This window comes from Cheilinus undulatus, linkage group 18 (genome assembly GCF_018320785.1).
Source record: "Cheilinus undulatus linkage group 18, ASM1832078v1, whole genome shotgun sequence".
NCBI classification, from domain to species: domain Eukaryota; kingdom Metazoa; phylum Chordata; class Actinopteri; order Labriformes; family Labridae; genus Cheilinus; species Cheilinus undulatus.
Genome location: NC_054882.1, coordinates 13,418 through 33,880, shown reverse-complemented (window position 1 = coordinate 33,880; position 20,463 = coordinate 13,418). Strand labels below are relative to the sequence as shown.

The 20,463-nt window shown below is 41.2% G+C and overlaps 1 protein-coding gene across 4 annotated transcripts; it reads right to left on the bottom strand.

Moving 5' to 3' along the window:
* Positions 1 to 3,545: 3,545 nt before the first annotated feature.
* On the bottom strand, positions 3,546 to 7,679 carry LOC121526328. 4 transcript variants are annotated; one of them, XM_041812869.1, is made up of 5 exons: positions 7,517 to 7,679; positions 6,175 to 6,566; positions 5,811 to 5,903; positions 4,633 to 4,962; positions 3,546 to 4,366 (listed from the first exon to the last, which is right to left on the bottom strand). In XM_041812869.1, exons 2-5 carry the CDS (start codon positions 6,410 to 6,412, stop codon positions 4,023 to 4,025), a joined length of 1,005 nt encoding a protein of 334 aa, XP_041668803.1. In that variant the 5' UTR covers positions 6,413 to 6,566; positions 7,517 to 7,679; the 3' UTR covers positions 3,546 to 4,022. The 4 variants fall into 4 exon arrangements, with proteins under 4 accessions (XP_041668803.1, XP_041668801.1, XP_041668802.1 ...); XM_041812867.1 differs by having other exon boundaries at positions 6,175 to 6,528; XM_041812868.1 differs by having other exon boundaries at positions 6,175 to 6,396.
* Between the last annotated feature and the right edge of the window lie 12,784 nt (positions 7,680 to 20,463).

Here is a 20,463-nt window from a genome sequence, read left to right as displayed (position 1 = left end):
ACCCATCTATCATCCATCATCATCCATCCATCATCATCCATCCATCATCCATCTATCATCCACCCATCTATCATCCATCATCATCCATCCATCATCATCCATCATCATCCATCCATCATCATCCATCCATCATCATCCATCCATCATCATCCACCTATCATCATCCATCATCATCCATCCATCATCATCCATCATCATCCATCCATCATCCATCCATCCATCCATCAAACCATCCATCCATCCATCAAACCATCCGTTCATCCATCCATCATCATCCATCCATCATCCATCCATCCATCCATCTATCATCCATCATCATCCATCCATCATCCATCCATCATCATCCATCCATCATCATCCATCCATCATCATCCATCATCATCCACCTATCATCATCCATCATCATCCATCCATCCATCATCCATCCATCCATCTATCATCCATCATCATCCATCCATCATCATCCATCCATCATCCATCCATCCATCTATCATCCATCATCATCCATCTATCATCCATCCATCATCATCCATCCATCTATCATCCATCATCATCCATCATCATCCACCTATCATCATCCATCATCATCCATCCATCATCATCCACCCATCATCCATCCATCATCATCCATCCATCATCATCCATCCATCCATCCATCCATCCATCCATCTATCATCCATCATCATCCATCCATCCATCCATCATCATCCACCCATCTATTATCCATCATCATCCATCCATCATCATCCATCCATCCATCCATCCATCTATCATCCATCATCATCCATCCATCCATCCATCTATCATCATCCATCATCATCCATCCATCATCATCCATCATCATCCATCCATCATCATCCACCTATCATCATCCATCATCATCCATCCATCCATCATCCATCTATCATCCACCCATCTATCATCCATCATCATCCATCCATCATCATCCACCTATCATCATCCATCATCATCCATCCATCCATCCATCTATCATCATCCATCATCATCCATCCATCATCATCCATCATCATCCACCCATCTATCATCCATCATCATCCATCCATCATCATCCATCCATCCATCCATCCATCCATCCATCCATCCATCTATCATCCATCATCATCCATCCATCCATCCATCCATCCATCCATCTATCATCCATCATCATCCATCCATCCATCCATCATCATCCATCATCATCCATCCATCATCATCCATCATCATCCATCCATCATCATCCATCCATCATCATCCATCATCATCCATCCATCATCCATCCATCCATCATCCATCCATCCATCTATCATCCATCATCATCCATCCATCATCATCCATCCATCATCCATCCATCCATCTATCATCCATCATCATCCATCCATCATCCATCCATCATCATCCATCCATCATCATCCATCCATCATCCATCCATCATCATCCACCTATCATCATCCATCATCATCCATCCATCATCATCCACCCATCATCATCCATCATCATCCATCCATCATCATCCATCCATCATCCATCCATCATCATCCATCATCATCCACCAATCATCATCCATCATCATCCATCCATCATCCATCCATCATCATCCATCATCATCCACCTATCATCATCCATCATCATCCATCCATCATCATCCACCCATCATCATCCATCATCATCCATCCATCATCATCCATCCATCATCCATCCATCATCATCCATCATCATCCACCTATCATCATCCATCATCATCCATCCATCATCATCCACCCATCATCATCCATCATCATCCATCATCATCCATCCATCATCATCCATCCATCATCCATCTATCATCCACCCATCTATCATCCATCATCATCCATCCATCCATCCATCCATCCATCCATCCATCCATCTATCATCCATCATCATCCATCCATCCATCCATCATCATCCATCATCATCCATCCATCATCATCCATCATCATCCATCCATCATCATCCATCCATCATCATCATCCATCATCATCCATCATCATCCATCCATCATCATCCATCATCATCCATCCATCATCCATCCATCCATCATCCATCCATCCATCTATCATCCATCATCATCCATCCATCATCATCCATCCATCATCCATCCATCCATCTATCATCCATCATCATCCATCCATCATCCATCCATCATCATCCATCCATCATCATCCATCCATCATCATCCATCATCATCCACCTATCATCATCCATCATCATCCATCCATCATCCATCCATCCATCATCCATCCATCCATCTATCATCCATCATCATCCATCCATCATCATCCATCCATCATCCATCCATCCATCATCCATCCATCCATCTATCATCCATCATCATCCATCCATCATCATCCATCCATCATCCATCCATCCATCTATCATCCATCATCATCCATCCATCATCCATCCATCATCATCCACCTATCATCATCCATCATCATCCATCCATCCATCATCCATCCATCCATCTATCATCCATCATCATCCATCCATCATCATCCATCCATCATCCATCCATCCATCTATCATCCATCATCATCCATCCATCATCATCCATCATCATCCATCATCATCCATCCATCCATCTATCATCCATCATCATCCATCCATCATCATCCATCCATCATCCATCCATCCATCTATCATCCATCATCATCCATCCATCATCATCCACCTATCATCATCCATCATCATCCATCCATCATCATCCATCCATCCATCCATCATCATCCATCATCATCCATCCATCATCATCCATCCATCATCATCATCCATCATCATCCATCATCATCCATCCATCATCATCCATCATCATCCATCCATCATCCATCCATCCATCATCCATCCATCCATCCATCTATCATCCATCATCATCCATCCATCATCATCCATCATCATCCATCCATCATCATCCATCCATCATCCATCCATCCATCATCCATCCAACCATCCATCAATCATCCATCATCATCCATCCATCATCATCCATCATCATCCATCCATCATCATCCATCCATCCATCTATCATCCATCATCATCCATCCATCATCCATCCATCATCATCCATCCATCATCATCCATCATCATCCACCTATCATCATCCATCATCATCCATCCATCATCCATCCATCCATCATCCATCCATCCATCTATCATCCATCATCATCCATCCATCATCATCCATCCATCATCCATCCATCCATCATCCATCCATCCATCTATCATCCATCATCATCCATCCATCATCATCCATCATCATCCATCATCATCCATCCATCCATCTATCATCCATCATCATCCATCCATCATCATCCATCCATCATCCATCCATCCATCTATCATCCATCATCATCCATCCATCATCATCCACCTATCATCATCCATCATCATCCATCCATCATCATCCATCCATCCATCCATCATCCATCCATCACCATCCATCCATCATAACTGTCTCCTGGTTCTCTGTGGATGTCTGAACTCCTTATCTGATCTCTAAGGCTGATCTAAGACATCTTTAGACTTCATGGTAAAGAAGTGTAAACCTTTAATTGTTCTCAGCAGCTTTGCAATCAGATTATCAGCAGCAAGTTCCCAACACCCAAAACCCAGAAAGTTTCACAGAAACATCATTTTACACCACAGATTTCAGAACAGAAAGAACAATGTAAAGCATGTGAATATTTGGACCACATACATGTGGTGGATTTGTCTGATAGCTGCTGCCTCTCCAGAAATATCAACCGTATCCCGTCATTGATATTAAAGTGAGTATGTCATGGTGTTTGCTTTGTCTTCTGGGCTTCTATGCCTTTATTCTTGTGTCTTTTATGCAGGATGTTTTAGAGACAACCTTAAACCTTGAGCTAGAGAACTGTCATAGATGTAGTGCAGTCAAAAGGAACACATTAGTGTTTCTAATACGGTGGCATAACAGTGAAATGTACTTTAGGACAGTACTGGAGTAAATTTAATCCAGTCTGTCCACCACCGGACCAACATCAACATTACTGACCATCAACCAGAAGCTTCACTTCCTTCCGAGCCAGGACGTTTCCCTCCCTGCGGACGCTGCAGCGATATCTCCCTCTGTCAGAGAAGCCTGAGGAAGTGACGGTCACGCTGAGGTCTTTGGATCGTAGCGGGTTACTGTTCATCATCGTTTGACCACGGTAATTCTCATCCTGTCTGTACGGCTGGTCCTTTCCATTCTCGAACACGTGGACCACCGTGTCTCCGGGCCAATAGCGTCGCCACTCCACCGTGGCGTCCTCAGGCAGCTGAGCGGTGGTTATGAAGGGAAGCGTGAAGGTTTTGGAGCTCTGAAGGACGTTCACCTCCTCCTCCACCACTGAGAGGAGAAAAACACCACAACATGGTTTTAGTCCAGTCTAGATCCAGCAAACACAAGAGAGAACAGCCTCAGACACGGAGGAGAGAGCAGAGCAGTCTTCAGCAAAGCTTCCTGTTCATCTAGCTCTGTTTAAGGGCCCGCTGATGCCGCACAGAGATAGCATCTAATGACACCGGCTGATGGAGTTAAGGAGCGTCAGCAGTCTGAGTAGTGCTGTCTACTTTGGTAGAGAGCAGAAAACCCAGAACGGGACAGGTCCTTACCTTGGACCTGGAGTCGTACAGCTCGCTGAGCCAGGACGTGCTGCTCTATGTAGACGGTGCAGAGGAAGGTGCCGCTGTCTCTGTAGCAGGGGTCCCTGAGGGTCAGACCCAGGTCCCTGGTTCTCAGACAGTCTGCCCTCATACTCGTACGTCCGCGGTAGATCTCATCCTGACTGACGCGCCGGTTTCTCTCGTTGTGGTAGACGTGGACCTTCATGGGATCAGGGGCACAGCGGATCCACTCCACGGCTACACACTCAGGCAGCTGGACCATTGTTCTATAAGGAAGTTTAACAAGCCCCTCCCCCTCTTTCACCTTCACCTGGAACACTAAAAAGACAACATCACGATGAAGAGTACAGTCAAAAGAGTTTAACAGACTGGATGCATCTCAGCTGTGTCACAACTTAGACTTTCTTCTTCATGTTCCAGGTCATCAACCTTGCAAAGCAGATGGATTCTCCCGTTTCCATGTTTCTCTCTGGTGAATCCATCTTCAAAGCTCCCGTCTGAACCGTTTGGGCCAGTTAGAAAGTGACAGGACCAGCTTGAGCGGCTTGAGTTAACCTGACACGCATCTGAGAAAGCTTCAACAGGAAACGTCTGAGAAAAAGCAGAGGCTTTCAAGAAAAACTCGGAGTGTGATTGGATGAACATTCTGTCTGTCACATCTCTACGGGCCAATCAGAGCAACAAAACAGGCGATGTAGCCACTATCAAGCTTCGCGTGCGCAGCTACCGAGGAATAACGCGAAACATGGCGACTGTAGACATGTCAGTACTCGACTTTCGTGGTTTTTGAAAACAGCTCACTGCTGTTCTTTGTTCTTCTTTTAATGAAGAAATGTGGTCAAGTTCTGATAAAAGTGGCGCTTTAGCAGCATCCATGCTGATCTCTTCCTCCATAACTGCACCAGCTCTCGCTGCTGCTTGTTGACATCACGACTCTGCTGCGCCTGAAAGTACCGCCCCTCATCACTGATTGGTCCTGTCACTTTCTGACCGGGCCCAAACGGTTCAGATGGGAGCTTAAAAAGATGAATTCACCAGTGAGAAACAAGGAAACGGGAGAATCCATCTGCTTTGCACGGTTAAGCTTGAGTGTGACTGATATCAAAACAACCACTAAGGGTTAATATCTGTATGCAGACAAACTGAAATCACTCATAAACGCTCACCTGTGATGGTAGTAGACCAAAGATAAGCTGCAACACCTACAGCAACAACCAGGACCACAGCCACGACTATCAAGGGAAACACAATCCAGGTCCCTGTCGGGAAAAAAGCACATAACCAGGAATTATGTACAACATGAGCACCAACATTAACATCAGCATAAAACCACCAGAACAACATCGACTTCATCATCAAAATGAGAGGATGAAAACTGAGACAAACACCAACTCCAATATCAACAAGTCTGCATGAAGATCAGCATAAAATGTCATCATAAACACGAACATTAACACTGACACAGAATCAGGTTATAAATGAGAATTAACACAGAAATAAACAGACATGAACATCAAACATAATACTCACCTAAAACCTTGAGATCTACTTCCACCACTCCAACATCATGGTTTTTCCTGCTGAAGATGCAGGTGTATATCCCACTGTCAGAGGGGCGGGGCTTCCTCAGAGTCAGGCTGAAGTCTCTGTAGAAGAATCCAACAGTGTCAGCTGACATGGATGAGCGTCCGTGGTAAAGAGGGTTCACTTCTCCCTCAGTGCCGTACTGCTGGATGATGCCAGGATCGAGATCTGAACGGACCCACATCACAAAAATGATGTCTTCAAACCCTCCAGGTAAATAGCAGGGCAGCTCTACAGACTTCTGCCCCTCAAATATGAACTTGTACTCATATTCCTCACGTCCCAAGGCATGCTGGGAAACTGTGAAAACACAGAGAGGTCATTTCCCCCACGATGCTCTGAAATAAAATACGAATTTAGATGTTGGTGTAATTAGATCATCGTTTTCATGTTGCAGCTGGAAAATGAAAGCTTTAAAATGATTCTATCACTGCAGGTCATTTATAATAAGAACAAACCTCAATTCCAAAAAAGTTGGGACAATGTGAATGTGACTAAAAACAGAAACATGATTTGAAATATATTTTTACCTAGATTCAACTGAGTACAGCACATTTATGTTTCTATTTTTCTAAAACATACACACATTTGAGATTTAATTGCCACGACAAATTCCAAAAAAGTTGGGACAGTGACAAGAAAAGATTAACAATCAGTGATGGTGGACTCACAGGAATATTTAGGCCTAATTCTTAAGATGCATGTATTTCAATTGGATATAAAATTCCCATTTGTTTGACTTAGATTTAACATAAACAGGCCGATAAACTTTATGAGCTGCGTATTTGTACTCAAATGTAAATGAAACAACTAAGAATGAGATTTATGTGATAATACCAATAAACCCAATGTGTTCTGAATAAATCTTGAAATCTTTATGTAAACCTGATGTAAACCAATCTCATAAATTTTAACTCAATGAATCTTGGTTGATCCACAGCTCCTCATATTTAAACTACATTCATACTTTTTAACTGATTAAATCTTTTTTTTTTTTCGCGATGAACAGATTGATGCTGATTTTAAGGAATCTGAATAAATAAATTCTGATCAAATAGATGTAAATACTTAAAATTAAACTATGCCATGATTCATTCTTCTGAGTGAGGTTTTCTGAACTTCTATTTCTGATTTTAACCATGAAACAGAAAAATGACTGTAACTTCTGTTCTAGAAACATCAGTCTCTGTTTCCTAACCTTACAACAGGGACGGTCAGCTGTTCATGCTCACACTGACTAGAAGAAACCCAAAGACTGTCATGAGAGGAAAATGAAGATTTTTCTCACCGTGCATGAGGATCAAAAACAGGAAAAACATTTTAAAGTCTGCACAAAAATCCAGTTCTACTTTTCCACACCTCAGTTTCATTTCTGCTGAAGAGTCTGACGGAGAGCAGCGGTGGACCTGGACTCTGGCAGGAGGCTCGGGACATTCTCACCTGGTGATTCACCAAACAGTTTAGAACAAAGAGGATACAGATGAGAAGAACAGTCACAGTTAAAAAGAGCAACCCACACAGCAGGACGAGCTGTTCCATGATCACAGAGGCTGCCCTCTGGTGGAGAGGAGCGGAACTGCAGCTCTTTGGCTTTCCTCCATGTTCATCTGAGGATGTTGCATTTCATTTCTGCTAGAACTTTCTAGATAACCGTTCCAAACGGCCGCTGGAATGAAATGTTTGTAGAGTTTGCTGTGAAACTTTCTGGAATTTTCATGGATATTTTAGAAAATTTCCCTGGAAATTTTGAAGTCAAACATTTAGGGATATGTTCTGTACATTTTTTTTTTTTGCTTTTCTGGGGAAAATTCGCTTAGATTTTATAAAACTTTCATGGAAATTTAAGACATTTCTTTTAAATGTTTGGGCCAATGTGTTTAAAAAAATGTTCCATCATTTTCATGGAAATTAAGGGGAAAAAATATATATGTATGAAATTTAGATATAAAATATATATATATATATACACATTTGTTTTTTTTTCTTTTCTTTAACTTTGTTTATTGGAAGTAACTTCACAGGTAACATGATGGTGCAAAGTGACAGAAAAGACTCCCAATCCTTCTTTTTGGAAATATATTTTTAAATTTGTGAAAGTTTTATTAGGAATTCTCTTGGGGGGTTCTTTAACATTTTTCAGGAATTGGTTGGGGAAATTGTTGTCATGTTCCACACTGGGTCAGAGGTGTTACCATAGACCAGGGGTGTCAGACTCGGTCACAGCAGGGGCCAGATTCTGGATTCAGGTCTGACCTGAGGGCCTAACAGGGTCAACATTTAACTGAAAACTGTCGACCGTGTTTTCACAGGAAATGAATGATAGGGAAAACAAACAGAGATGATAGATGGTTTTAAGATTTCTAAAAAAAGTCAAAATGATCAAAATCACAGCATCAATAAATCTAAAGTCAACTTTATAAATCCTAAAGGTCAAAATACAAAATTAGACGTCTGTTACAACCAGCTCACTGGGGAAAGGGAAGAAACATAAAAACCAAGATGTTAACAGGTTTAAATAAAGTTATTTATGAACAAAAGCAGGGATGGTTTGACAACTGAAGAAAGGTGAGGCATCTCAGGGCTGAAGAGGGCTGTGTAAAAGTGACAAAAGCAGAACTAGAGGAGACTCTAACCTAGAGTTATTAGAACTAAAGTTTTACTGAATAAAGAAAACCTAACTACTCTAATCAACAAAAGGAAATACAAAACAGCACCCAACTAAATGATACAAAAACTGTGTGTTTCAGTAACTAATTAGGCTACCACAATTAACAAAGCTAGCGCCTCAGCAGGTTTACAGAGTTACCAGCAGTTTAACAGCCATTAACAAAGAGGCCCGCCAGCACGGCTGGGTGTGTGTGTGTGTGTGTGTGTGTGTGTGGGTGTGTGTGTGTGTGGGTGGGTGTGTGGCTGGCCTCAGCTTGCTGCTGTCGTCTGGCGGCCAGCTCCTGCCATCCTCTGCACTCCCCTCTGGTTGGTGGATTGAGCTGCAGGACCTCCAGGCCAATCAGGCTTCTTCTACGCAGGTGGACGGGATCATTGACAACAGGCTGTTGCAGCAACGGCAACCTGAGAGCTGCAGTAGGCACTCAAACAAGAACACACGTACACACACGAGAACACACACACACTCACACCCACACACACACACACACCCCCACCCACACACCCACACACACACACACACACACACACACACCCCCCCCCACACACACACACACACACACACATACACACTCAAAGAGGGAGAGGTAAAGGTCCCCAGACGGTGGCGGCCGTAACAACGTCAAAATAAGGTTTACGAAACGCAAATATGTGAGACAGAGAGATAACATCACGAGTTTAAAGGTAAAAATATGAGATAAAATACAAAATCAAGAGTTTAAAGGTAAAAATATGAGATAAAATACAAAATCAAGATTTTAAAAGGTAAAAATATGAGATAAAATACAAAATCAAGATTTTAAAAGGTAAAATATGAGATAAAATACAAAATCAAGAGTTTAAAAGGTAAAATATGAGATAAAATACAAAATCAAGAGTTTAAAAGGTAAAAATATGAGATAAAATACAAAATCAAGAGTTTAAAGGTAAAAATATGAGATAAAATACAAAATCAAGAGTTTAAAAGGTAAAATATGAGATAAAATACAAAATCAAGATTTTAAAAGGTAAAAATATGAGATAAAATACAAAATCAAGAGTTTAAAAGGTAAAAATATGAGATAAAATACAAAATCAAGATTTTAAAAGGTAAAAATATGAGATAAAATACAAAATCAAGATTTTAAAAGGTAAAATATGAGATAAAATACAAAATCAAGATTTTAAAAGGTAAAATATGAGATAAAATACAAAATCAAGAGTTTAAAAGGTAAAATATGAGATAAAATACAAAATCAAGATTTTAAAAGGTAAAAATATGAGATAAAATACAAAATCAAGATTTTAAAAGGTAAAAATATGAGATAAAATACAAAATCAAGAGTTTAAAGGTAAAAATATGAGATAAAATACAAAATCAAGAGTTTAAAGGTAAAAATATGAGATAAAATACAAAATCAAGAGTTTAAAGGTAAAAATATGAGATAAAATACAAAATCAAGAGTTTAAAGGTAAAAATATGAGATAAAATACAAAATCAAGAGTTTAAAGGTAAAAATATGAGATAAAATACAAAATCAAGATTTTAAAAGGTAAAATATGAGATAAAATACAAAATCAAGAGTTTAAAGGTAAAAATATGAGATAAAATACAAAATCAAGATTTTAAAAGGTAAAAATATGAGATAAAATACAAAATCAAGAGTTTAAAGGTAAAAATATGAGATAAAATACAAAATCAAGATTTTAAAAGGTAAAAATATGAGATAAAATACAAAATCAAGAGTTTAAAGGTAAAAATATGAGATAAAATACAAAATCAAGAGTTTAAAGGTAAAAATATGAGATAAAATACAAAATCAAGATTTTAAAAGGTAAAAATATGAGATAAAATACAAAATCAAGAGTTTAAAGGTAAAAATATGAGATAAAATACAAAATCAAGATTTTAAAAGGTAAAAATATGAGATAAAATACAAAATCAAGAGTTTAAAGGTAAGATTTGAGATAAAATTCTAGATCAGGAGTTTAAAAAGTGAAAATATGGGATTAAAAGTCAAAGTTGGGAGTTTAAAGGTCAAAATATGAATTAAAATTCAAAATCCTAAGTTTAGCTCATAATAAAATGAAAATATGAAATGAAAACACAAATTATTTTCTTCCCCTCATTCCTGACTTTTTTTCTGCTTTTTCAGATTTTTTTAACTCAACAAGGATTTTTAATCTTCAAGGTTAAATTTACATTTTTCTAGTGGAGGAAATCTGCACCAGTCCCCATCAGTGCGTCTGTTTATTTAAAACCTCTGTTAGTCAAAGACGTTCAAACATCTCACAACAACACAGAAAGAAGCATCAGCTCATTTACTGGGTTTGATTCTTCATACTTAGAGAAAATAAAGTGAGTTCAGCTGTGGGTGGTAGAGTAAGAGCTTAAATAGACGTTGATACGTAAGGAGCTGATGATTAACGTGAAACATTTATTCATTTATTTTTATTTAACCAGGAGAACAACCTCACTGAGATGAAAAGTCTCCTTTTCAAGAGACGGTAAAAGCTGTAGGTTCCAGAGGTCTTCAGACTGATGGAGGGCAGAAGACCAAGACTAGCTTCATAGATAAAACACACCAGCGTTTACCTGTAAGACAACCGAGACCAACCCACAGGTTTATAAAAGAGCAGCGATGAGTGAGGGATTTAGAGTTTGTGATGAACCTCAGAGCTCCAGAGTACACGGAGAGAACGTAAGCTCTGAGACGGAGCACGCCCCTACCAAACATCTCCACAGCCCAGCACTGACAGTCTTCTCTTAGACTCAAAGCAAAGGCAGGGTTTGATCCTGGGATAAAAACCCAGTTTCACCTTTAACCTCTAAACCAGCCGCTGAATGTGAGGAGTGAAGGACGGGGAATCACCAATCAAAGTACCGAGGTATCTATAACAGGAGAAAAACTCCATCTGTGAACCCTGACATTTTACTGAGCCTGTCTTAGACATGGCTGACCCTGAGAGGAGCAGAGGATGGGCTCTGGAGCCACCATGGGCCTCTCCACGCTTCAGCAGCTCTGAACCCACAGCAGCAGCTTTGAAAACATTCATTCTCCACTCAGTAAACGTGGCAGAGGTCCTTTGGCCTGGATTCAGTTTCCTTTATGAACAGAGATGCTTCAACAAAACTGTCCCAAATACTCCCCAACTAATCCGCCCTGTTTCAGATCTGAGTCATTCTCTGGAGCTTTAACGTCCACATGTAAAACATTATTCCCCCAGAAAACCTTCATGAAGGGAAACTTCAGCATCAGAAATGATCCATTACAAGTCACAACCAGCTTGTTTCCCACATTTATACAGTTGGCTTTAACGTTCAGCTTTTATATTTTTCTGTAGATTTTCTTTGCCCTTATTTGCATTTTTTTGCCACTTTTAATCCATTTTCTACTGCTTTAAGCCCACTTTTGCCACTTCTTTTGAACACTTATTGCCCAGTTTTGAATCTTTTATCTCGCTTTTTGCTATTTGCATTTTCCCCCCAATTTTCCCCCATTTAGGCTTTGCCAATAAATGTCAATTTTCCCCCAAATTCCTGCCTCTCTTTGCTGCTTTTTGCCCATTTTAGTCACTTTCCACACATGTTTTTGTCATGTTTTTACCACTTATGAACATTTTTGCCACCTGTAACTCATTTATCGTCACTTCTCATCAAAATTTTGACACTTTCTGCCCTTTTTTGCCACCTCTGACTTATTATTATTGCCACTTCAGCCCATCTTGCTACTTTTCACCACTTACATTGTGGCTCTTGCAAAGGCATTTTTCAGCTGTTTGGCTCTTTGGTTGAGCAGGGCTGAGGAACCCTGCTCTAAACAGTGCACTCATTGTATCCCACAATGCATTGTGAAAAGCAGTAAATAACTGATGGTCACAGTATCAGCAGAATTTACCATCATGCCGCCTTTTTTTGGTCCGCGCTGGCGCCGTGACATCACAAGGTCAAATATGTGACCTTTAACCAAAGTTTGGAGATTTTTGGAGAGTCCTAGGATTCAGGCCCTCATCATTTTATACATTTTATGTACACAGATATGGACCTATGGGTCTGGAATAAAGTGTAAAGTGAAAGTGAAAGTATACAGCTGATAACAGAAAGAACATCAGAGAGAAGCTGAAGCTTGTATCAAACTGATGAGACAAACGTTTGTTGTCTGATTCCTCTAGGTCTTATCACTCTTATCGTCTTCTTGGTCAGAAAAATCATCTCCAGAAGGGAAACCTCCCTGCAAAGAGAAAAAAGAAACAGTCAGTCTGTGGTAAAATAATGAGAGCAGGTTGTGAGAGTATGTTTGGGCTGTATGCTGGGCGATAGGAGAGGAAAACTGCACTGCTCCCGATTATGGGAGATTATGTAACTGTGCTAGGGTTGTCAAATGAAGACAAACCCATACCTCACTGATTCCACAGAAACAACAACCCAACACACTAGAGGGCCTGTCTCACACATCCATGGCACGGGATTTATTTCACATCATCTGTGCAGACGTTGGTGTGTCAGCCATTTTTATTTTTACAGTAGAGGTGACCCGGAATAGTCGGCAATTCGAGGATTCGATTCGGAGGAGTCTGATTCGACTATGAACCTCATCGTCAAATGCTGTTATGTAACCAGGATCGTACCATTCTGACTACATGGGGCTGCTGAGCCTGAGTTTCCGTTAGCCGGCATTTGCCGGTCATTGGCCAGTAAAAAGGGCATAAGTCCAGCAGATAAAAATATAACCGGTCAAAATGTCCAGCAGAAAACATGCAAATGACCACATTAGTAAATACTGAATACTTGCAGATTATACTTTGTGTAACCTAGAAGATATGTTGCGAGAATGCGTTAATATAAACTAAAAGTTTATGGCAAGCACATGGCTAATTATGTATGCATGATGATGTCAAAGCTAATCTATCTCTCTGAGCATGCTCAGTACTGCTGGGGACTATGCAGGGAAAGTTTGACCAGAGCTTTCTCATAAAGCAGAATTTTAATCTCAGTGAGGATTTCCTGGTTAACCAAAGGTTTAATATCATCAGTGGTATGGAGGGACTTTGTGTCATAGCTGCGAGTAATGAAGAGGCTGAAACAAAGGGAACTGTATAGCTGAGCGTTGTAAACACCGATGCAGCTGCAGAGAGAGGCCTACGCCGAGCAGAGTTGTAGTGGACTTTGATAAGCTACCTATGACCAATCCTCAGATAAAGTTGGATTGTAGTCAACACAGAATCACATCGTGCAGAACTGCAGAGACCGCTGGAGCTGATAATGAAGGTTGTTAATGTTCAGGATATCCTGGCTAATTAGCAGAAGTAGTCTTGGATAAGCTGTTAATGAGAGGAGGACTGGACCGGACTATCTGCAATGGAGCTTTTGTCTAGTCCAAATAAACCAGGATGGTTGGATTTCCAGCTTTAGCAGAGGCTACAGTTCTATCATCATGAGGACTGATATTAGCAGCTGACGGTAAGACTCATGTTTCATTTGAAATGTAGAGTTCTAACGCAGTGTTCAGTGAACAGAGCGCCTTTTTCTGTTTGGATGCTTCGTTGTTGTTGGTGGAGGATGGTATTTGGCTGTTCTAAGCTGCTAAGTTATGATAGCGGCCAATGTGCTAACAGGCTAACGGTGCTAATGTGAAGCTAACTGCTGTTTATGAGTTTAACGTGGGTGTATATTGGGTAACTGACTGTGTGTGTAAGGAAAAGCGCACAGCTTTCATTTTGATACTTTAAACCACTTACACAAAAAAATAAGAGAGAGATTTATGCGTTTTGCTGCTGTTAATGCAGCAAAATAATGTTAAAGCAAATGTCCGGTTGTTGATCTAAATGACCAGAATTCTTGAAGACTGCCGGTCATCTTGACCGGGAACAAAAAACGTCTAGCGGAAATGCTGTTCGACTATTGGTCGACTAAAGGCAAGATCTGATGAATCAGATTCGACTATGAAAATCCTTAGCTGAAGACACCTCTAGTTCACACCATACACTGTAGAAAACACTACAAAGTCTGAGTGGTCAACCATGTAGTTACTGAAGGCGTTTTCTTTAGTCCAATCTAGAGTGACATATCAGAAATACTGTCTAAAACTGACAGGAGATCAACCTAGAAACAGACAGAGGCAGAGCTGAGGCCTCACTCCTCATCATAAATGACTGGAATCGTTCTACAAACCCAAACAGACCAGTTTAAAAAACAACAACAACAGAGCCATACGTTTTCTCTCAATCATAATCAGAACACTGATAAACCAGCGATTTTTCCTTCATGCTGACCATCCTTTCCTTTCCTTTTGCAATTTTTTGGAAAAGTGGGTGGACCCACTTTTCCAAAAAATTGCCAACTATGGCCTATTATTTGGCAAAAAATATGACATCACACTTTAAGGCCAAAAAAGATTCTATCCCTGCCTTTGAAGATGATGTCATCCTTTAACGGTTATAAAACATTCCACCCTTGCCTTTGAAGATGATGTCATCCTTTAACGGTTATAAAACATTCCACCCCTGCCTTTGAAGATGATGTCATCCTTCAAAGGTTTTAAAACATACCAAGCTTATCTTTGAAGATGATGTCATCCTTCAAAGTTTTTAAAACATACCAAGCTTATCTTTGAAGATGATGTCATCCTTTAACGGTTATAAAACATTCCACCCTTGCCTTTGAAGATGATGTCATCCTTCAAAGCCTTATAAAACATTCCATTCTTGCCCTTGGTGTCTATTTTTCTTAGCTGATAACAGAAGCCTACTGTCCATTCCTGGAGCCAGTATGAGGGCTGAACCTTCACTATGATGGGATAATTCAACAGTGGATACTGAAAATGATCTCTGATCTGGAAACATCATGTTACTGATCAAGGTGAACACACTGGTGACTCTGGAGGCTGGTAAAACCCTTGGCTCTTTACACCTATAGATCTAATATTAAAGTTCTGACTCAAGCCTACTTTGAGACTGTCTCAGCTGGAACAACATTTACAGTTTTAGCAGAGCGTAGTGCCGTCCTGAGGAAGACCCTACGTTCAGACTAGACTCTGTCTGGACTAAGGCAGAGCTGGTCCATCCCACCATTCCTTACTTTAATCAGAACCTTTAGAGGTGATCTTCTGCTGACATTCACCTTTAATCGTATCTGCTGGATGGACATTTTTAATATTTAAAGCTGAAACAGAAGCAGTAGTCCGGACAATGGTCTAACCTTTGACCTCTATACTAACCTTTGACCTTGAGCCTCACTGTTTGCTCCAATGTGACTTCTCCGTTCACCCGGACTGAGCCGTTGTAACTCCCGCTGTCTCCAAGCTTGAGGTTTTTCAGGGTCAGACTCAGATCTCCGGTCAGCAGCGGGTTCTTTCTCATGGTGGTGCGGCCTCGGTAGGACGGGTCCTGCTGGTCGGGCTGGTCCTCGCCGTCCTCAAACACGTGAATCTTCCACCTATTGTAAGTCATCCAGTTGGAATATTCCCACTCCACGGATGCATCCTCAGGAAGGCGAGCTGTGATTACCCACGGCAGCTTGACGGCCTTGACCACCGGATCCACCTCCACATCCACCGAGGACCCTGAGAGGATGGCAAACACCACAGATGAACAAACAGCACAGAGCTCAGGGATTTCAGGATCAGTGGTCTACCCTCCACCAACATTACTAACTTCTGACTCGAAGCCGCACTTCCTTCCGTGCCAGGATGTTTCCCTCTTTTCGGACGACACAGCTGTATTTCCCTCTGTCAGGGTAGCCCGTGTTAGTGACGGTTACGCTGAGGTCTTTGGATGCTAGCGGGTTGCTGTTCATCGTTGTGTTACCCTGGTAACGCTCATCCTGTCCGTGCGGCCGGTCCTTTCCATTCTTGAACACATGGACCACCATGTCTCTGGGCTCAGAGCGCCGCCACTCCACCGAGGCGTCTTCAGGCAGCTGAGCGGTGGTTATGAAGGGCAGAGTGAAGGTTTCAGCCCACTCCCCAACCTCCACCACCTCCTCCATCACTGAAAGGAGGAAAAGACACGGAGATGTTCACAGACCTCATAGAGTAACCCAGAGACCGCTTCAGAGAAAACCTCAAACCTGCAGACGCAGCAGAGGTCTGTCAGGGTTTCATTAAGGACAAGCCGACAGACAGCATATAAAACACAGCTCTACAAGACACGAAGGACCACAAACAGCTACAAACCCAGTTCCAGAAAAGTTGGGGCGCTGTGTAAAACCTAAATAAAACAAGTCAATGACAATCAAATCTCATAAACCCAGATTAGATCCACAACAGACCAGAAACAACAAATCAGATGTTAAACTGAGACATTTAAACATTTCAGGAAAATATTAACTCATTTTGTATTTGATGGCAGTGACACATCTCAAAAAAGTAGGGACAGGGCCATGTTTAACACTGTGTAGCATCCTCTCTGCTTTTACCAACAGTCCGCCAACATCTGAGAAGTGAGGAGACATGTTGTCCCATTCTTTGGAACATTGTCCCATTAGTTTTCAGAACTGGAGTTAAATATTCTAGGTTGTAAGTTATGTTATATTTCTGCTATGTCCTCAGAGCAGGCCCAGCTTGGGAAAGGGTAGAGTGAGGCGATGCCCCTCGAATCCTCTCCCTTCATCTAAAAACTATGAAATAACTGAGAAGTATTTCTGTTGTCTTTACTGGTTACCAGAATCATTCAAACACTCAAAGTCTGATTGGTTAATCCAGTCATATAAAAACTCATTTACCGTTGACCTGGAGTCGTACAGCTCGCTGATCCAGGACTCGCTGCTCCTTATAGACGGTGCAGAGAAAGGTCCCACTGTCTCTGTAGCAGGGGTCCCTGAGGGTCAGACCCAGATCCCTGCTTATCCAACAGAATGTATCCATACTTATACGTTCGCAGTAAATCTCGTGCTGACTGTCAAACCAGTATCCCTCATTGTGTAAGACGTGGACCTTCATGGGATCAGGGGAACAGCGGATCCACTCCGCATGGAAGCCCGCTGGCAGCTCGACCATTGTTATATAAGGAAGTCTAACACACTCCGCCCCCTCTTCCACCTCCACCTGGGTGACTAAGAAGACAACATCAACTAACTTTAAGATCAAAATTGCAATTTCAGCTGAAATTACATGGGGATGCTGTGAGCTGAATTGTGGAAGAACTGCTGAAAAAGCAAAAAATTAGCTGAAAATAGCATAAAATAGCTAAATAGCATAGAAATAGCTGAAAATAGCATATAAATAGCATTATATACAGTCGTTAGAAAAAGTCTGTGAACCCTTTGAGATTTCTCGGATTTCTGCATAAATTGGTCATCAAATGTGTTCTGATCTTCATCTAATTCACAACAATAGACAAACACAGTCTGCTTAAACTAATACTGCACAAAAAAATGATATGTTTTCATGATTTTATTGAACAAACCATGTAAACATTCACAGTGCAGGGTGGAAAAGTATGTGAACCCCTAGGCTAATGACTTCTCCAAGAGCTAATTGGAGCCAGGAGTCAGCCAACCTGGAGTCCAATCAATGTGATGAGATTGGATGTGTTGGTTAAAGCTGCCCTGCCCTATAAAAAACACACACCAGTTTTGAGTTTGCTGTTCTCAAGAAGCATTGCCTGATGTGAACCATGCCTGGCACAAAAGAGCTCTCAGAAGACCTACGATCAAGAACTGTTGACTTGCATGAAGCTGGAAAGGGTTACAAAAGTATCTCTAAAGCCTTGATGTTCATGTGTCCACGGTAAGACAGACTGTCTACAAATGGAGAAGGTTCAGCACTGTTGCTACTCTCCCTAGGCGTGGTCGTCCTGTAAAGATGGCTGTAAGAGCACAGCGCAGAATGCTCAATGAGGAGAAGAAGAATCCTAGAGTGTCAGCTAAAGACTTACAGAAGTCTCTGGCACATGCTAACATTTGTGTTGACAAATCTACCATAAGTAAAACATTAAAGAAGAATGGAGTTAATGGGAGGACACCACGGAGGAAGCCACTGCTGTCCAAAAAACCACTGCTGTATGTTTGAAGTTTACAAAAGAGCACCTGGATGTTCCACAGCACTACTGGCAAAATATTCTGTCCACAGATGAAACCAAAACTGAGTTGTTTGGAAGGAACACACAACGCTATGTGTGGAGAAAAAAAGGCACAGCACACCAACATCAAAACCTCATCCCAACTGTTAATATGGTGGAGGGGCCATCATGGTTTGGGGCTGCTTTGCTGCCTCAGGGCCTGGACGGATTGCTGTCACTGACGGAAAAATTAATTCCCAATTTTATCAAGACATTTTACTGGAAAACTTAAGACCATCTGTCCACCAACTGAAGCTCAACAGAGGATGGGTGATGCAACAGGACAACGACCCAAAGCATAGAAGTAAATCAACAACAGAACGGCTTCAACAGAAGAAAATACGCCTTCTGGAGTGGCCCAGTCAGAGTCCTGACCTCGACCCCATTGAGATGCTGTGGCATGACCTCAAGAGAGCGATGCACTCCAGACATCCCAATAATATTGCTGAACTGAAACAGTTTAGTAAAGAGGAATGGTCCAAAATTCCTCCTGACCGTTGTGCAGGTCTGATCTGAACTACAGGAAACGTTTGGTTGAGGTTATTGCTGCCAAAGGAGGGTCAACCAGTCATTAGCCTAGGGGTTCACATACTTTTTCCACCCTGCACTGTGAATGTTTACATGTTTTGTTCAATAAAAACATGAAAACATCTCATTTTTGTGCAGTATTAGTTTAAGCAGACTGTGTTTGTCTATTGTTGTGACTTAGATGAAGATCAGAACACATTTATGACCAATTTATGCAGAAATCCAAGAAATCTCAAAGGGTTCACAGACTTTTTCTAGTGACTGTAGCTAGAAGGCATAAGAACTGCTAAAAAGCATTAAAATGGTTGAAAATTGCATAAAAACTGTGGAATGCAATACCTGATTAGTAAAAAATGTAAAAAAAAATGCTGAAAAATGTACATAAATTAGTAAACAGAGTTTTAGCCTGGAGAGTCTGACAATTAAGATAAAGTTCATGTTTCAAAGAGCCCTAAAATATCGTCTGCAATGCTAGTGATGGCAGTTAGGAAATACATCTCATAGTGTGACCGTTTAAGAGAGTGTTGATGCGTGGCGTGTGTCTGAGAGACCGCCAGGTTGCTATGGTGATCAAAGCCTGCATTACATCATAGTCATCAGTCACAGCTGTTAAAGATTCTGAGACACTTCAGAAAACCTAGTTGATTGGTCAGAACATGCCCTCAAACAAAGTCATTTTAAGCTGCAGCTGTGAAAGCTAGCAGAAAAACAAAGGTATCGTGAGAATCAGCAGAAGCTGCTGAACGCGGTGATATATTTTTATATGTGGGGAGTGAAAAACCATGGTTCAATCAGTAGTTAAAAAATGTGGTTCTGAAAGCTCACAGTCAGGGATCTGAGTCCAGAATTGTACTGCTGTAGACGGCAGCTGAAGGATGCCGGTCACGCTCTGAAGATCACTGTGCCAAAACCGTTGTTCCCTTTGACCTCAAATCTTTTTGTGAGCGAGAGGAGACGTGTGTCTGCGTTTTCCTGTTAAAATGATTTCTCTGGAGCCAATATCTT

Coding starts and splice junctions, on each gene's coding strand:
- LOC121526328 (XM_041812867.1), bottom strand. CDS start 7,598: ATGAAACTGAGGTGTGGAAAAGTAGAACTGGATTTTTGTGCAGACTTT. Junction 6,529..7,516: donor GTTTTTGATCCTCATGCACG/GTGAGAAAAATC, acceptor GTGTTTTCACAG/TTTCCCAGCATGCCTTGGGA. Junction 4,963..5,810: donor TTGGTCTACTACCATCACAG/GTGAGCGTTTAT, acceptor TTGTCTTTTTAG/TGTTCCAGGTGAAGGTGAAA.